Consider the following 15,307-nt stretch of genomic DNA (forward strand, 5'->3'; position numbering starts at 1 on the left):
GTTCCTGTTCCTACCCTTCCCCTCCCCCCCCCTTCTGACCACAATTCCTACTTGGAATTTCATAACAGTTGAATTATTAAGAATGATCAAGAATTGTTAGATTAACATCTGTAATAATTATCAAGAAGTTAGATTATCATCTGTAAGAATGATCAAGAAGTTAGATAATCATCTGTGAGAATGATCAAGAAGTTAGATTATCATCTGTGAGAATGATCAAGAAGTGAATTTAGATAAATCTTTATTCACTTATAAAAGGCGACATTGGGCTAACACGAACAAAAATAATCGAGTCTTTATCACAAACTCAAATTTTCTAATCTCTATATCTTTGCAACTTGATGGTGAATACTTTTTTAAAAACTTATATTATTTGATCTACCAGAATTTACAGTTTGAAATATCTAGGTCCTACAACATTGGGTTGCAAAGATATATGGATTAGAAAATCAGAGTTTGTGGCAAAGACTCAATTTCTTTTCCCTTTACTCTTGTATACATTTTTGTCTGTGGATGCGGTTTTAATGAAAATTAAAAATAAGACAACTCTCATATGTTAAAAGATTGTTGAATTCAAATTGAAGAAACCGCACCCAGTCTTGGATGACGCCAATAAGATGTTATGCGTCATGTGTATTGCGTATACGAATTTTTTTCTTTTTCCATAATAAATCTAGAGACTGGATTCTTTACAATAAACTTGACAGTGATATATTTGTTAAACTTCTAAAATACAAATCTTTTTATATTTAAAAAAAATCAGTTTTTAGTGAATTTATTCGCTATTGTGGAGATCCAGACGTCGACAGGTTTTTAATGCATCGTCTTAATTTATTTTCTCATCTCTACATTTCAAATTTCTCTGTTTATACTTAAGACTTCAAAGATTGAACACTAGTTTTTTAAGAAATGAAATCCCCTAAAGCTCTGAAAATGTATCCATATTTATATCCAGGATGTTAAGAGCTTCATACAGTTTACAGCTGCATAAGCAAAGTGAATAGATAAGTTAAAAATGTAATGAAGTCGAAAAAAGTGTAAAACCTCCATTTTGTTGTACTTATACTGCAGGTGTACTTCACACATTTGTGCTATATAAACATTTGCGCTTTTTAAACATGTGTGCCTTATAAACATTTGTGCTATATAAACATTTGTGCTATAAAAACATTTGGCCCCGGAACATCTTTTTATAGAAAATAAATTGCCTTGAAAATTATTTAATTTTCTCTAAATCAATTTTATGACAACCTGTCAATGTCATGCATTCCCGAGTTCATTTCAGCATAAATTTAAAAAGGAAAAATGTATAACAAATATGTCCAGGGACCATTCCCTATTTTTGTGACGTACTGCGTATAATTTGTGAACTGCATTTACATGAATTGTACAATTTGAACTCCTTTTCAGGCTCAAAGGGACTGAACAAATTCATACCGAGGGATTCCTTCCCTTCTATTATAATCTCTGTTCTAAAATCTGTATGCATAAGTTAGAGGATGATAAATCATGGTTATTTGGGGAAAAATATATTTTATATTTGTATAAAAACAAGTGTATGCTATATGCATATTCACAATATTAGATTACTGCCTTTTATTACCTCTCAGAAATCAAAGATAATCAGTTTATCTCAAGAAATTATAAGCCACCATCCCAATATAAATAAATTAAAGATCAACCATCATTCTGTGGACAACTTATTTCATTTTTATTTCTTTATTCCTAGATATTCTTCTGAATAACATGTTTTGAAGGTTGTAATTAATTATTTGATTTATCTAAAGATAGATGCATTTTATGCATTAACGCTATTTATATCATCATTTCTCTTCATTTTCTAAATTGTCAAAACTAATAAATTTATTCATTAAATCAAAATTGCACCTGGAAATAAAATATTGGGCTTTTTTCAGGCTAATTCAAGGTTGAATTAATTTTAAACCCAGGTTCAAATTGTAAAATTCATGCAAAGCTTCAGTGTTCGATGCCGCAACACTTTCTAGAGAATCATAATTTATAAAAATATTGATGAAAGGGAAACTACTGGTATTTCAAATATTTCACTCGTCGATTTCGGTGAGCTATATTTTAAAGTTACGTTTACTTTAAGTCACAAGCGGAGGAAAAACTAAAACTCAACATTTAAGCCGTAACTTTTCGTTCTTTTTTTTTGGATTCATCGTGCAAAAGAAAAACAGATATAAACACTTGAATGAGGGACAGAGGATTGACGAAGCGTTAAGAAATTTTAGTTCTATAGATATTCAGACCTTTTCTAATTACATTTCTCCTGGCTTATTGGATATATAGATTGAGAAACTAATGTAAAGAAATATTTGTATATTCGTAGTCTTCTACCATATTTATATAGATATATATATTTATATATATATATATATATATATATTTATATATATAGAATGTTTTTATTTATTCTTAATACAAGTTTCTAGTTTTTTCTTCATAAAAGCAAACACACAGTTACATCTAATAATGTTAATTTTGTAGGGTGCTAAAAGCATTTGAAAAATTCACTTTAAAAAATTACTAAAAACTTTAAGACTTACCCTGAAATAAAGTAATCAAAACTTTATATATTTAGAGTACTTTTTGTCATAGTAACATATCCAATATACACATTTATCTTATAAACATAAAACTAAATTGAAAGATAAAATAATCAGGCCATGTCCTAATGTTCAAAACTTTCAAATTCGTTAGTTAAGAAATTATAACTAGTTATCAGGTATTCCAGCATTTTTTTAGTTCTACACAAGGAAGACGATACTTGATGGAGTAATTTTGTTATGTTTAGTTGAGTTCCTGTTCCTACTATGGGGTATACGGTTATGTATCCGAGTACGGAAAGCTCCCTCGGAGTTTAACGAAAGTAGATTTATATCCATGACAATCTATAACGAGTTCCTTCTCTCAATATTCCTCAACGTATCAATGTAAGTACACTACTGGGGACTACTGGGGACTACTGGGGACTACTGGGGACTACTGGGGACTACTGGGAACTACTGGCGACTACTAGGGACTACTGGGGACTACTGGGGACTACTGGGGACTACTGGGGACTACAGGGAACTACTGGGGACTACTCAAAAAATCTAATTTTCTATTACCTATATCTTTTCAACCTGATGGTGTAAACCTTTGATATATTCAACATAGATTATCTGATCTAACAGAATTCATAGTCTGATATAGGGATTAGAAAATTAGAGTTTGTGTTAAGAACTCAGTTTATTTATTTATCTTCACCCCCAGGCAGTTTTTTCTTTTTCACTTTAAATATTAATATGATAACCTTAAAACTGCCTGAATTAATTGAAAACTGGTCGGTGGGTGCCTATACATACATTCAACAATTTAACAAGTTTAAAATATAAACACATATCATGATAGCCCTTGAAAAATGCATATGCACAGTACATATATATATAACTAATGATCAAAAAACATTTTCAACAAAATTTTTCCTTTTTTTAATTTTTCAACACCTGAATATGTAAAGTTTAGAGTTATGTAATCTTTAAAAATGATCTGGCCTATTAATGTTAGGGGGGGGGGGGGGTTCTTTGGCAACGTGAATAAAAATGTTAAGTATTTCATTTTTTTAAATCCTTGTGCGTTTTTGCATAAACTTAAACCCACAAACTTTGTAATCCTCTAATCTACAAACTGCAAAAACTTATATTGAAGGTTTACCTGGCAAATATGGTGAGATTATGAAATCGATATTCTAAAAAAACAAACATTTTTTACACAAAAAACTACACAGTCTCTAGAAAACAAAGTAGTAAACTACTGAAATCATAATTGCTAAAGGAACTGAGTTTTTGCCACAAACTCACATTTTAAATCCCTATATCTTTACAACGAGATATTGTAAATCTTGGATATTTCAAACTTAGATTGTTTGATTCAACAGAATTGATAGTTTGAAATATCTAAGGTTTACGAAATTGGGTTGCACAGCTATAAGGATTAGAAAATCAGACTTTGTGGCAAAAACTCAATTCCTTCTGTTTTATTTGAAATAAAAGTTTGTTCTATGTTTTTCAACATTTTACCACTGAGGACAGTTTCTTATAAAGAGGAAATGGTGTTGGATAATTCTAATGGGGTTTTGACCATAATGTTATTCTTTTATGAAACCCGGATAAAATGTTGTGAACAAAAAGAAATATTTATGGAACAAAGGATCTGATTACTTGCTTGAACTCTAGTTTTCTAATCTTTATCCTAATCTTTAAAACTGAGTTCAGAGCTTTTATTCGAAGTATCATTAATCTTGAACGTTTGATCTTTTAAAATTCTGAGCTGGGAACTTTTGAATGGTGGATATCGGGATTAATACTTGATCCACTTTTTTCTTAACCTCTAGATTAAATAATGCTTGTTCTCCTCTTGTTATTAATCTCCAGATTAATTAACCGATCGGGATTAAGGATATTCCATTCCGTTCATCTCTGATATGTAGTAAACCTTTGATATTTCAAACTATTTACTTTTCCGGTCAAATGGTCAAATATCAAAGATTTACAGCCCCTGGTTGCAAAGATATAAAGCCAAAAAATTCGTTTTGAAGCGAGTAATCAGAAATATTCTAAAATTTTTAAAAATCAACACTCCCCCCCCCCGCCCTGTTTATGAAGAATGAAAGATATAGTTAATGCAATGCATGTATTACACAATTCGTAAATATTCATTATTAAACCACTAAACCACCTTTCAACTATCAAAGAAACCCTTTAACAATGGAACAAATAAATATGTTCAATTAAAATATTTTCACATCATTAGTACATCCTTTCATGTGATGCATTCAAACTCCATGCAAGTCGAATTATGGAATTTTACTTGTATATTTTATACTTTTGATGGTACTATTTTTTTAAAAATAAAATTTAGTTTATTTTCATATTTACTGAAGTTTCACATTTTTATGACATGGTTTTAGGAAAATATGTCAATTTGTAATTTGAAACAAACTTATCAAATCCTAGACAAATTTTTCGATAAAATATCAAAATTTTAAGAATCTAAAATTTGATATATTTTAGGTTTTTTCTTCAACATCCAGCAAACCCTGATCTTCTGTACATCATCTTCTTCTGTCACAGCCAACTTACAATCACTATTCTACTGTGTTTAATATTCGCGAGCAAGGTAACAATTCCAGTCCTAATACCTAAATATATGCTTTTTTGTCCTATACTGTGTGTTGTTATCCTAGAATATCTAGTCCTCTGTCCTATACTGTGTGTTGTTATCCTAGAATATCTAGTCCTCTGTCCTATACTGTGTGTTGTTATCCTAGAATATCTAGTCCTCTGTTCCGATAATTCACCTCTCTCTGTGCCATGTCCTAAATAGATTTATTTTGTCCTGTCTTGTCCTTTGTATATTTGTTATTGTCCTCCTGAATCAAGCATTTTCCTTCTTTATGTTTTACAATTGACAGTTGAGTTTATTTCTACAATAAATTGCCATATTGTCTATGTGAATGTATGCAATTTCTCAAGCCCGGTTTAAATCTTTTTGTTTGGTATTAACTCCAATGTTTATTGTAGAGTGTATTGTGTACACTCCATATAGTTTCGAGAGACAAGCATTTGTTACTATAGCTTTAAACATTTTTGACAAGAAAACAGTTAGGTAAATTTTTGCTTCATTTTATTTGAACGGAATTTTCACTGAGTTCTGTATGCATTTTGGGAACTTTAAACGACACATTAAATTCACAAGGGTACCCTAAAAACTGGTCTGGTCAAGATAAAGTTAGATATTATTTTTTTATTTTGTGAAAACTGATTAAATTTTCATTTGTGGTTTCGCTACATAGTCGCCTTGCGATTGCTTCATAAATAATGTAGAAATTGTTGATTAATATAATATTATTTATCTGATGAAGGTTGTAATAGTACAGTTGTGAATTAAGCATGCCTCTCTTTGAAAGCAAGGTCACTCAGAAATTACGTCTCAACTAACGGGCAGCCGCAGTACATTTGAATTTCCGAGCCGGGTCAACCTTTCCGGTCCCAGTTTGTACTGTATCGCCCGGAGATATTGGGAAAATAAAGCAAACACTCAATAGGACTAGCCGGTGCAACAAGGTTGACGGGGTTAGACTTTAGGTTGAATTTACTTTTACTAGAGGGTCAGCGGGGCGTGAACTCTCCTCCACTCTCTTTAGATAAACATTTTTCTTGTATAGTTCTGTGACTCAATATAAAGTTTTACATCAATGTCAATATTCGGATAGATATATAGAAATAGCAAAGCTTCTGAGTAAAGCCAAGACCATGTCTACAGCAATATTTGTAACAAAACTTCTTGTCAGCCAAGATAATACTTCTTTGTTTAGCTTAAATATGAGTCCAGCTTCTGCTAGAGTGTCTTTATATTAAAGGAATTTCAAGCCCATGTAAAGATGACACTGGCCGATTTACAACGGTATACTTTAAAGCTTTATCCATGCTCTTGCGCAAAAATCTATTTTAATTATTATTATTATTATCATTATCATTATCATTATTATTATGATTATTTTTCTGATTACTCATTTTAAGCAAAAGCTAGACAAGCCCGTTGCAGTTTATTAGTAAGTTATTAATATAAAACCAAGTCCAAGGGGTTGCGACCAGGTCTTGAAAACTGGGTCAACTTTTCATAGATCCCCCTGGATCTCTGTGAATTATAGAAGCTCACATTTACAGGCTTTAAAAAAGAACTTAATTGCTCGCCTCAAATTCTAATTTTTCGTCTGAATATCTTCTGCCCAACCTGATGGTGCAAACCTTTGATATTTCACGCTTCAATCATCACCTTTATCATATTTAAAAATCTCATTTCCAATTTATCTATCAAAATAATATCTAGAACCTTATTGTAAACAAAAATCTCACAAAAACGTTATTAATCAATTTGATATACCGTCCTGTACAGCTGTTTAAATGGTGCATGTATAATGTACAACTTTCTCTAGCTTAGTTCACAAATAATAAGGTTTATATAGTTTTCTCTATCTTTTGGTGCCGAAATCAAAAGGTTTATGCATACCACAGAAACCCCAAATAACATATCGGATTTATAAGTTAGAACTTTTGGCTCTTGTTGGTATAAACACAATATGCAAATAAGATCTGTTCTTGTTTGATCTTTCCACCGGTATAAGCGTCTGACCCAATCAGGGTTCAGTCACGTGCTTGGTATGATTCAGAACCAATGGAAATTGCAACAGCGGGCGTATCTATCTATCTATCTCATCATCTCTTTTTCGTATATAAGCACAATATACATATATGATTCAAGTTCAACTTCGAAACCAATATTTGAATTTGCAAACTGAATTCCACATCTTACTAAAGTTTGCATTTGATTACACAAACTATCAACAAATACATATAAACAACAAATATAAATACAGATTTTATACATTAAACAAATCTTATTCAATCTTCAAATCAAATTTAACATAATTCTACAAAAGGAGTTGAATTTTACCACAAACTAAAATTTTAATTGTGTATTCCATATATCTTTGAAACCTTTTGATGGTAGCCAGTGATGTTTCAAACTCAAATTATTTGATCTAATATAATTGATGGTTTGAAATATCGTATGTCTACGACATTGGTTTGCAAGGATATAGGGATTAGAACATTAGAGTTTGTGGCAAAGATTCCTTTCTTTGCACCAAAAGGGACTTGACCTAATTTTAAGTGACTATTCCTGGTGAGAAGCCACAATTTAAAATAATTATTTTTTAATAAGGAAAAAAAGAATATCTTGTAAACCCTGGATAAAGGTTTTATGGATACCGATATGAAACGGAAATACACCTCTATAATTCAAGGGAATCTTGGTATATTGCGTTAACAGCAACTTTTTTCTAATTTTAATTTAAGTTTACTTAAAATGTAAAAATTTTAAAAAGCTTTAAAAGGCGTTGATTCATAACAATTTTCAATATAGAAAAGTTACAATTTCTGTATAAAGATAATCTTTTGCTCCTAACAATAATTACTATATATACAGTTATATATAGCTAGGAATTAGACTGTTTTTTTCGACACCATAAAAGAAACAAACCTGTAATACAAAAAAGTCCAATTTACATAATAACACAGGTCAAAAACTTTGATTGTCTAAATCCTATAAATATTTTAGGAGCTAAGATCTTCCTTACACTTGTTTTATAAAGTAGGAATCGCAATTAATGTTGTTTTATACTTCTTGTTTTATAAGGGGGGAATTGTAATTAATTTTACGCACTTTTGCTTATAAAGGGGGAATAGCACTTAATGTTACACACTATTGTTTATAAAGGGGGAATTGTAATTAATGTTACAAATTGTTGTTTATACAGGGGGAATTGTAATTAATATTACACACTATTGTTTTATAAAGAGGGAATTTTAATTAATGTTACACAGTATTGTTTTATAAAGAGGGAATTTTAATTAATGTTACACACTATTGCTTTGTAAAGGGGGAATTTTATTAATGTTACACAATTTTGTTTCATAAAGGGGGAATTGTAATTAATGTTACACACTTTTGTTTTATAAAGGGGGAATTGTAATTAATGTTACACACTATTGTTTTATAAAGGGGGAATTGCAATTAATATTACACACTATTGCTTTATAAAGGGGGAATTTTTTTAATGTTACACACTATTGTTTTATAAAGGGGGAATTGCACTTAATGTTACACAATATTGTTTTATAAAGGGGGAATCGTAAGTAATGTCTTTATCTATTTTATTTAGTTTTACTTGGTAATGAAGGGTCAAGGAAAGGAGATAGAAGAACATAATAACGGAAAACAGCAGTTTATCAACAAGTTTAATAAACCACTTCACAGGTAATTACAATCCAAAGGAACTGAGTTTTCGCCACAAACTCAAATTTACTAATCCCTTTATCTTTGCATCCTGATGGTGTATTTTTTTGATATTTCAAACTAGAATTATTTGCTCTAGCATTTGATAGCATTTTTCCTCCAATAATGTTTAGATGGTTTTTCATAATTTTGAAAGCAACAAATGTATATCAATTACCAAAAGCAGAAGATTAGACAGGATTAAGAGAAATTATGAATTATTAAATATGGCATGAAACAAATTTTGGAAAGAATAGAAAAATTCAGAGCAGAGCTGGGAACATTTGTGTTGTAAACTCATAATCCCGATCGTTGGATTCTCGAAATCCACTTGGGACATGTTTGATTAGAAGATTAATGCTTAATCTCTTTATTTTAGTAATTCCTTCAGGGTACGATTAAAATGCGGGATATCGAATGAAGATTAAATTAATCTGCATATTAACAAAATATCGATCTCGATATCCACAGAATTCCCGGCTCAGTTGATTTTACTCTTTTTTAAGCAGCAAAGAACAGCAAGAGCTAGATATTTATTGGGTATTTAATCAGCAAGTAAGTTTGATTAAGGTAAAATTTTGTTACAGGGTTGGTAGTACAATGGCACCAAATTCTCATTCGTCAGCTGGTCCTCCAGTTCCAATAGCATCTTCAGTTTCTACCATAGTTCCCTCTACACCTGGAATACCAGTAGATAATTCAGAGGGAGCTATAAATGTAAGTTTATAGTTTTTACTTATTCTACAAAAATGTTGTTAACAAAGAAGATTTTTATAATTTCACATTTAAATTTTCTCTTAGGGAATAAATCTAAAACAATCTGAAAATGTCCACACAAAAAAATTAGTAATTTTAATCACTGCGCCTTTTCGTTTTAGACGCGAAGGGTTGGGCTTTCTGATTTAAGACGGTTTAAGTTTTATTTAAAAAATACAAAACTGGTCGCAAATACAGGACTAAAGAAGACATTGGTGATAAGTATGTTAACAGTTCTTGTCAACATTTCAACTGAAACAGTTGTTTCATGCTCAAGAAAATGTTGTTTTTTTGTTGCTCTATTTTATTCTTACAGCTTTTATCTCTTTGCAATTTTAAATATATTTTTACATCTTAAAAACTCACAGCTCACACTCATTTTCACAGCTTTCATTTAACACCGACGTAAAAGAATTGCAGTCAAACCTGATGGTGCAAACCTTTGATATTTCAAACTTAGATTATTCGATCTAACAGAATTCATACCTTGAAACTTTGAAATAGCTTAGGTCAAGATACCATTGATAAACTTTGCTTTTTAAAGTCATTTTACAACGTTGTAAAGAAAAGATATTATTTTTTACCTAGGCCGAGCTGAACAAGATGATGATCACTCTGAAGCAACTTCAGGAGAAGAATGCTATCTCAGGGATATTCAAATTATTAATATTAATATTTATGTTGTATAAATTCTAAAAAATAAGAAAAAAAACAGGAAAATATCTTTTTGAATTGCTTTTAAATCCCAGAAAAAAAGGAATTTTTTTATTTGAATATTTATAACCAGGTTCAATACTTGTCTCCAAGAGAATAATGGCAGTACAGGAGGCTTTGTGCAGCAACAATTTACATGCTGAGGGTTTAAACGGAATTACAAAAAGTTGTCCCGTCAGTGTCCCCTGCCAAGCAGAGAAACAGAAACTGACGTGTCAAGAAACAAGAAAATCTATCAGGGCCAAGCATCAGCTGATTCATGATTTGGCGGGAAACCAAACCAAACCAAATGATGAACATGACGATAAAGACAGTTACTGTATGGATGGAGAAAAGGTTAAATTGATAGAACTGACCGGAAGCACGGAGTTGATTGAGATTCAACCCAATGGTATCTTTAATAAAGAATCAACTGAGAATAATATAAACAAAGGTTTTTTAACTCCAGATGTTGACACATGCTATGTGGACGGACCTGAAAAAGTTATAAAAAATTCGATAAAGCGGAGAATTGTTATCAATCTTGACGATAAGAACAAGTTTACGGATGAAGTGACAGTTTGAGAAGGCAAACCACACCAAATATTCATCAGCATATATATATATATATATATATATATAAATATATAAATGTGGACGGTATTCAGTGGCTTGAGAAGCATCGTTTGATACCCTATTCGATATATTTTGAAAGAAAAACAAATTTCTGCCTACTGGTGACTTTTCTTTAACGAAAATGACCGCGTGAAAATTGAACGCGAAAAAAAATCTGAACCTAAATTCAGAGGGTTTAAAATAGTTCTGACCAACTTTGCCAACTGCACTTCATGCTTGGCTTCAAAATAGACCAATCCTAATATACATATATAAATATATATGAAAATTTGGGGTTCTATAATAGAATTTGAATACCAAAGTATTATCTGTAAACAAAATTTGAAATAATTCATATTAGAAATTAATATTTCACTTCGCAAGTTTAGATAATTTTTTATTCTAAATTTGAATTTCACAGTTTTACATTCTAGAAAAACCACACTTATTTGATATTGATAAGTTATGTCCTATAAAAAAAAGTTAGGTGTAAACATCCTAGATTAAAAACGCAACATATTGCTAATTTTTTTAGTGGATAGAACCTTGATTGCATCAGAAAATATTTCCTTATTTGTCTGAGACACCCATTATATTATTTTCACACTAAAATAATTTTAGGTTTTATTTAAACATTTATAGGGCTGGCAAACTCACATCTTTTACAGCAACTCACATGACACCAGGAAAGGTTCTATAGCTAGCTGGTCGAAATAGAAAATTTTGCTAGCAAACATATTGACAATTTTTTCAATCTAAATAGCGAAATCCGCGAAAATTTGAGCTTGTTGCAGGAGAACGAAAAGAAAATTACGACTTCATAAGCAACAGTTAAAAGCTAAAATTGTTACTTCGAAGCCTAGTTAATTTATATATTTCTTCACCTGTAATTTAATAATCTGTAAATTAACCTAGCTACCTTATTTCACCAAGCCCAGTTTAAAATGTTAAATTAGAAGCAAAAAATTATTACATTGCACATTTGCACGCTAATTTTCATTTGAATATTTCATCCACAGTTTTATGGGTCTACCTGTATACAAAAATACAATTAGTATTTTGTAAATAGTTCATTCACAGTTCATAGCATTACCTCTTAGTCATCACATGACCACTGAAAGAGTACAAACTATTTATCCATACATATATATTATATGTGTTAATATTATATTGTGTAGATTTATTGAATATCATAGTTACTTACAAATTACAAGGCGTATACACCAGGATCTTTAATATCTTATGTATACTTGAATTATTAGAAAAGACGACATTTGTGTCAAGTTAAAGGGACTGTAAATGTAATTTCAAAAGACTCTTCTTTTATCAAGTGGCAAGTTTGAACAATAATAAATAAGATATCACTGTTTTTCTCTTGGAAATTATGTAATTTTCTTTTGTGGTTTCTCTATAAAATTACATATAAATTCTGCTGCAGAAACAATGGAGGAAATTTTCCGAACTAAACACTTTTAAAGAAAACTAGGATTTCTTTTAAATTATGGAAAGCTAAAGGTTTTACAGGGTATTGTTGGGAATCTGCCCATCATCAGGTTAAACTACAAATACAGTCCCTTGAATGAGATAAATGCAAATCAGATGATTCAAAACTCCTTTGATGTCCTAACAGACCTTTAGGCAGCTATAGCAAGTTATTTAGTGAATCATATCGACTCTAGCTAGATGACAAAGAAGTCAAACTTAAAGTGACATAAATATTTGAGGTTAAAAATTAGAACATTGGGATAATTTTTAGTTGACATTAATTACTTCATATTTTAAAATGACTGTTGTTCGTTTCTACAATAATATTTTTAAATCCAATCCTTTACCTTATCACTTCAAACACTTTATAGTTTGTTTACATTCCTTCCTGACAGTACAGTACACATTTTGTGTACACTTGTTGATGTAGGTTCCTGGTGTATGCTCTGAGCTGAAAACTCTTCTATTGGATATCTTTATTCACAATTGCCAAATCTCTATATCCACTGGGGACACTTTTAATTTTCTTTTTACTCTTCTCTTTTGGATATCCCTGCTGGATTTCAACCAATAAGAGTTTCCTTATTGTTCGCACCCAAAAGCAAAGATTAAATTGTAAGATAAATAAAAAGAGGAGATCAAGCATTGATCTCGATATCCAAATTTAAAGTTTTCAGCTCTGTAATTATAAATATATATAAAATTTCATGTGATGTGTACATGTATCTTTTACATATTTTGTTTGTCATAAGCAGGGGTGCAGATATACGAGATATTCTAGTCAAATATTTGTATATTGCATTGAAAAGTTTAAACTTTTTTTATTTTAAACTTCTACTAAATTCTAATAATTCAAAAAGAGAATTTTTGAATTATTAGAATACCTACAGTGGTAGGCGATTATATCAATACAATGAAGGCGACTTTTTTATTTAAGTTTTTTTTGTCAACAACAACGAATTGCAAGCTTACAAGTTTTTAAAGAGCAGCTTTTTCAGTGATAGATTATCTTGATATTAATTTGTTATGTAAAATCAAATCCCCTCCAACCCTGCTAACTGTAAACTAAAGTTTTGTATTTAAATGTTGAGTTTCTAAATGTCTAATTAAAGTGTGAAATATAAAATATATATTACAAGAATCAAATTCTAATTTATAAGCTGTTGGAATAATATCAGCTAAATCATCAAATAGGAACTAAATGAAAACAAAATAGGTGGTTGAAAATTGTTTATACCAGAATTAAATATACCAATGAACAGAGTACAATAGATTCAATTCTACTTCTTAATTAAATTATTTAGGCAATCTTCCCGCTGCACATGTAGAAATATCAAGATTCAATCTTCTTGGTTTATTTTAACTCAATTGGATAAATTATAATTTACTGTTAAAAGAAAACACTTTTTATAATATTACAGAAATTTTTTTTTCTAAAAAATCGTGTTATTATTGTAATTCTTCCAAGTCTCTTTTCATGTACTCTTAAGGGTAAACCTGCTCCTTCCGATCGACCAGCCTGCCTCTACCTAGTTGACCCGAACTAGTTTAGCTGAGCTTATAGTATGTGGTCGACCCAGTTGACCTGCCAGCCCTGCAAACAGAAGCTTGGGTGGTTTGGTCAACCCTACTGACCAGCTCTAAGTTGTATGTTGAGCAATAATCTCAACCCTGCTGACCAGTCTGTTGTTGCCAGCCGGTCAACTGGCAACATGAAAATGGCTGCCAGAGCCGATACTAGCACCGTCCGATCCCTTAGTATAAACTTGTTTAACTGGTTAAACTTGCAAGGTGCCAAATTTAAATATATCCTCAAAGATAAAGTAAATAATAATATCAACTCTCTAAAATTAGTTCAAGAGATTGATAATTAGGAAATAATAATAAGAAATAATTAGGAACTTCTGATTTTACAATAAATCCCCTGACGTCAAACTATTTAAAAAGAAACTGCATGTTATCGATTGAAATTCTACTTGTTTTCAATCATCATTCCTCTGATTGAAGGACTATTACTGATATGTCACATGATACTTGAAACCAAGGAGGAGTTACGAGGTCACAAATTCGTACCAGTGGCGTCGACGGAAAAATATTGATTCTAATATTTGAAATGGAGTTGTCGGGTTGTAAAAATGTGCAACTAGAATAAAAATGTCATTTTACATTACTAAAAAATTTATATGGATTTTATCACTCTTTTACGATCAATTTCCTTATAGCTCAGTTGTAAAGTATATTTATCGATGTAGAACAAGTTTCTTTAATAAGTGAGGTCACTCTGGATACGCTCCAATGTACAGAAAATGTCGTCTCTTTATCATAGATAGATAGAATACGCATATGACGAAACTGATCATAGAAGCAACCGTGACGTCATATGCGGATTCCATCTATCTATGCTTAGGAGAAGATATTTTCGTACTTTAGAGTTCATCGAGAGAATCCAACCTTATTAAAGAACCTTGATGTAGAATGCCAGTAAATCCATTCTAAAAATACAGGATTTCCCACAAAGAATAGAAACTAAATGACAACATGAAACTATGAATGATGGTGAAAACGAATGTCAGAGGAAATATTGTAATCTACAGCTTAATCCAAAGGTGTTGTAATGTCAAGCTGTCGCTTAAAAATCTATGATAATTTTGCCGATAACTTCTTAAAAACTGAATCTGCAAACAATCAGGTAATAGTTCATAAATGCACAGGGCTGCAGTGAATTAGGGAGGTAAAAGTTGACCCGGTATTTCAAAATGGTGCAGCCTTTTAAAGCCGTCTGGATCTCTGTAAATCAACCCATTTATAAAGTTACCAAATCATTTAAACAATTATTTTCAATCTTGTATCTAGA

General features: G+C 30.8%; 1 protein-coding gene across 1 annotated transcript in view; it reads left to right on the forward strand.

Annotated features, from left to right (window-relative positions):
- The window catches only part of LOC111718377 (uncharacterized), a 79,762-nt gene extending 67,376 nt beyond the window's left edge, over positions 1–12,386 (forward strand). Inside the window, exons 19-24 of the mRNA XM_023493950.1 lie at positions 2,819–2,957; positions 5,079–5,184; positions 8,792–8,886; positions 9,492–9,621; positions 10,249–10,309; positions 10,448–12,386. Coding sequence (XP_023349718.1) covers positions 2,819–2,957; positions 5,079–5,184; positions 8,792–8,886; positions 9,492–9,621; positions 10,249–10,309; positions 10,448–10,938 — 1,022 coding nt within the window. The 3' untranslated portion in view covers positions 10,939–12,386. The remainder of the gene's footprint in view (positions 1–2,818; positions 2,958–5,078; positions 5,185–8,791; positions 8,887–9,491; positions 9,622–10,248; positions 10,310–10,447) is intronic.
- Positions 12,387–15,307: the final 2,921 nt, after the last annotated feature.

The sequence above is a fragment of the Eurytemora carolleeae genome, unplaced genomic scaffold, assembly GCF_000591075.1.
Source record: "Eurytemora carolleeae unplaced genomic scaffold, Eaff_2.0 scaffold106, whole genome shotgun sequence".
Classification (NCBI taxonomy): Eukaryota; Metazoa; Arthropoda; class Copepoda; order Calanoida; family Temoridae; genus Eurytemora; species Eurytemora carolleeae.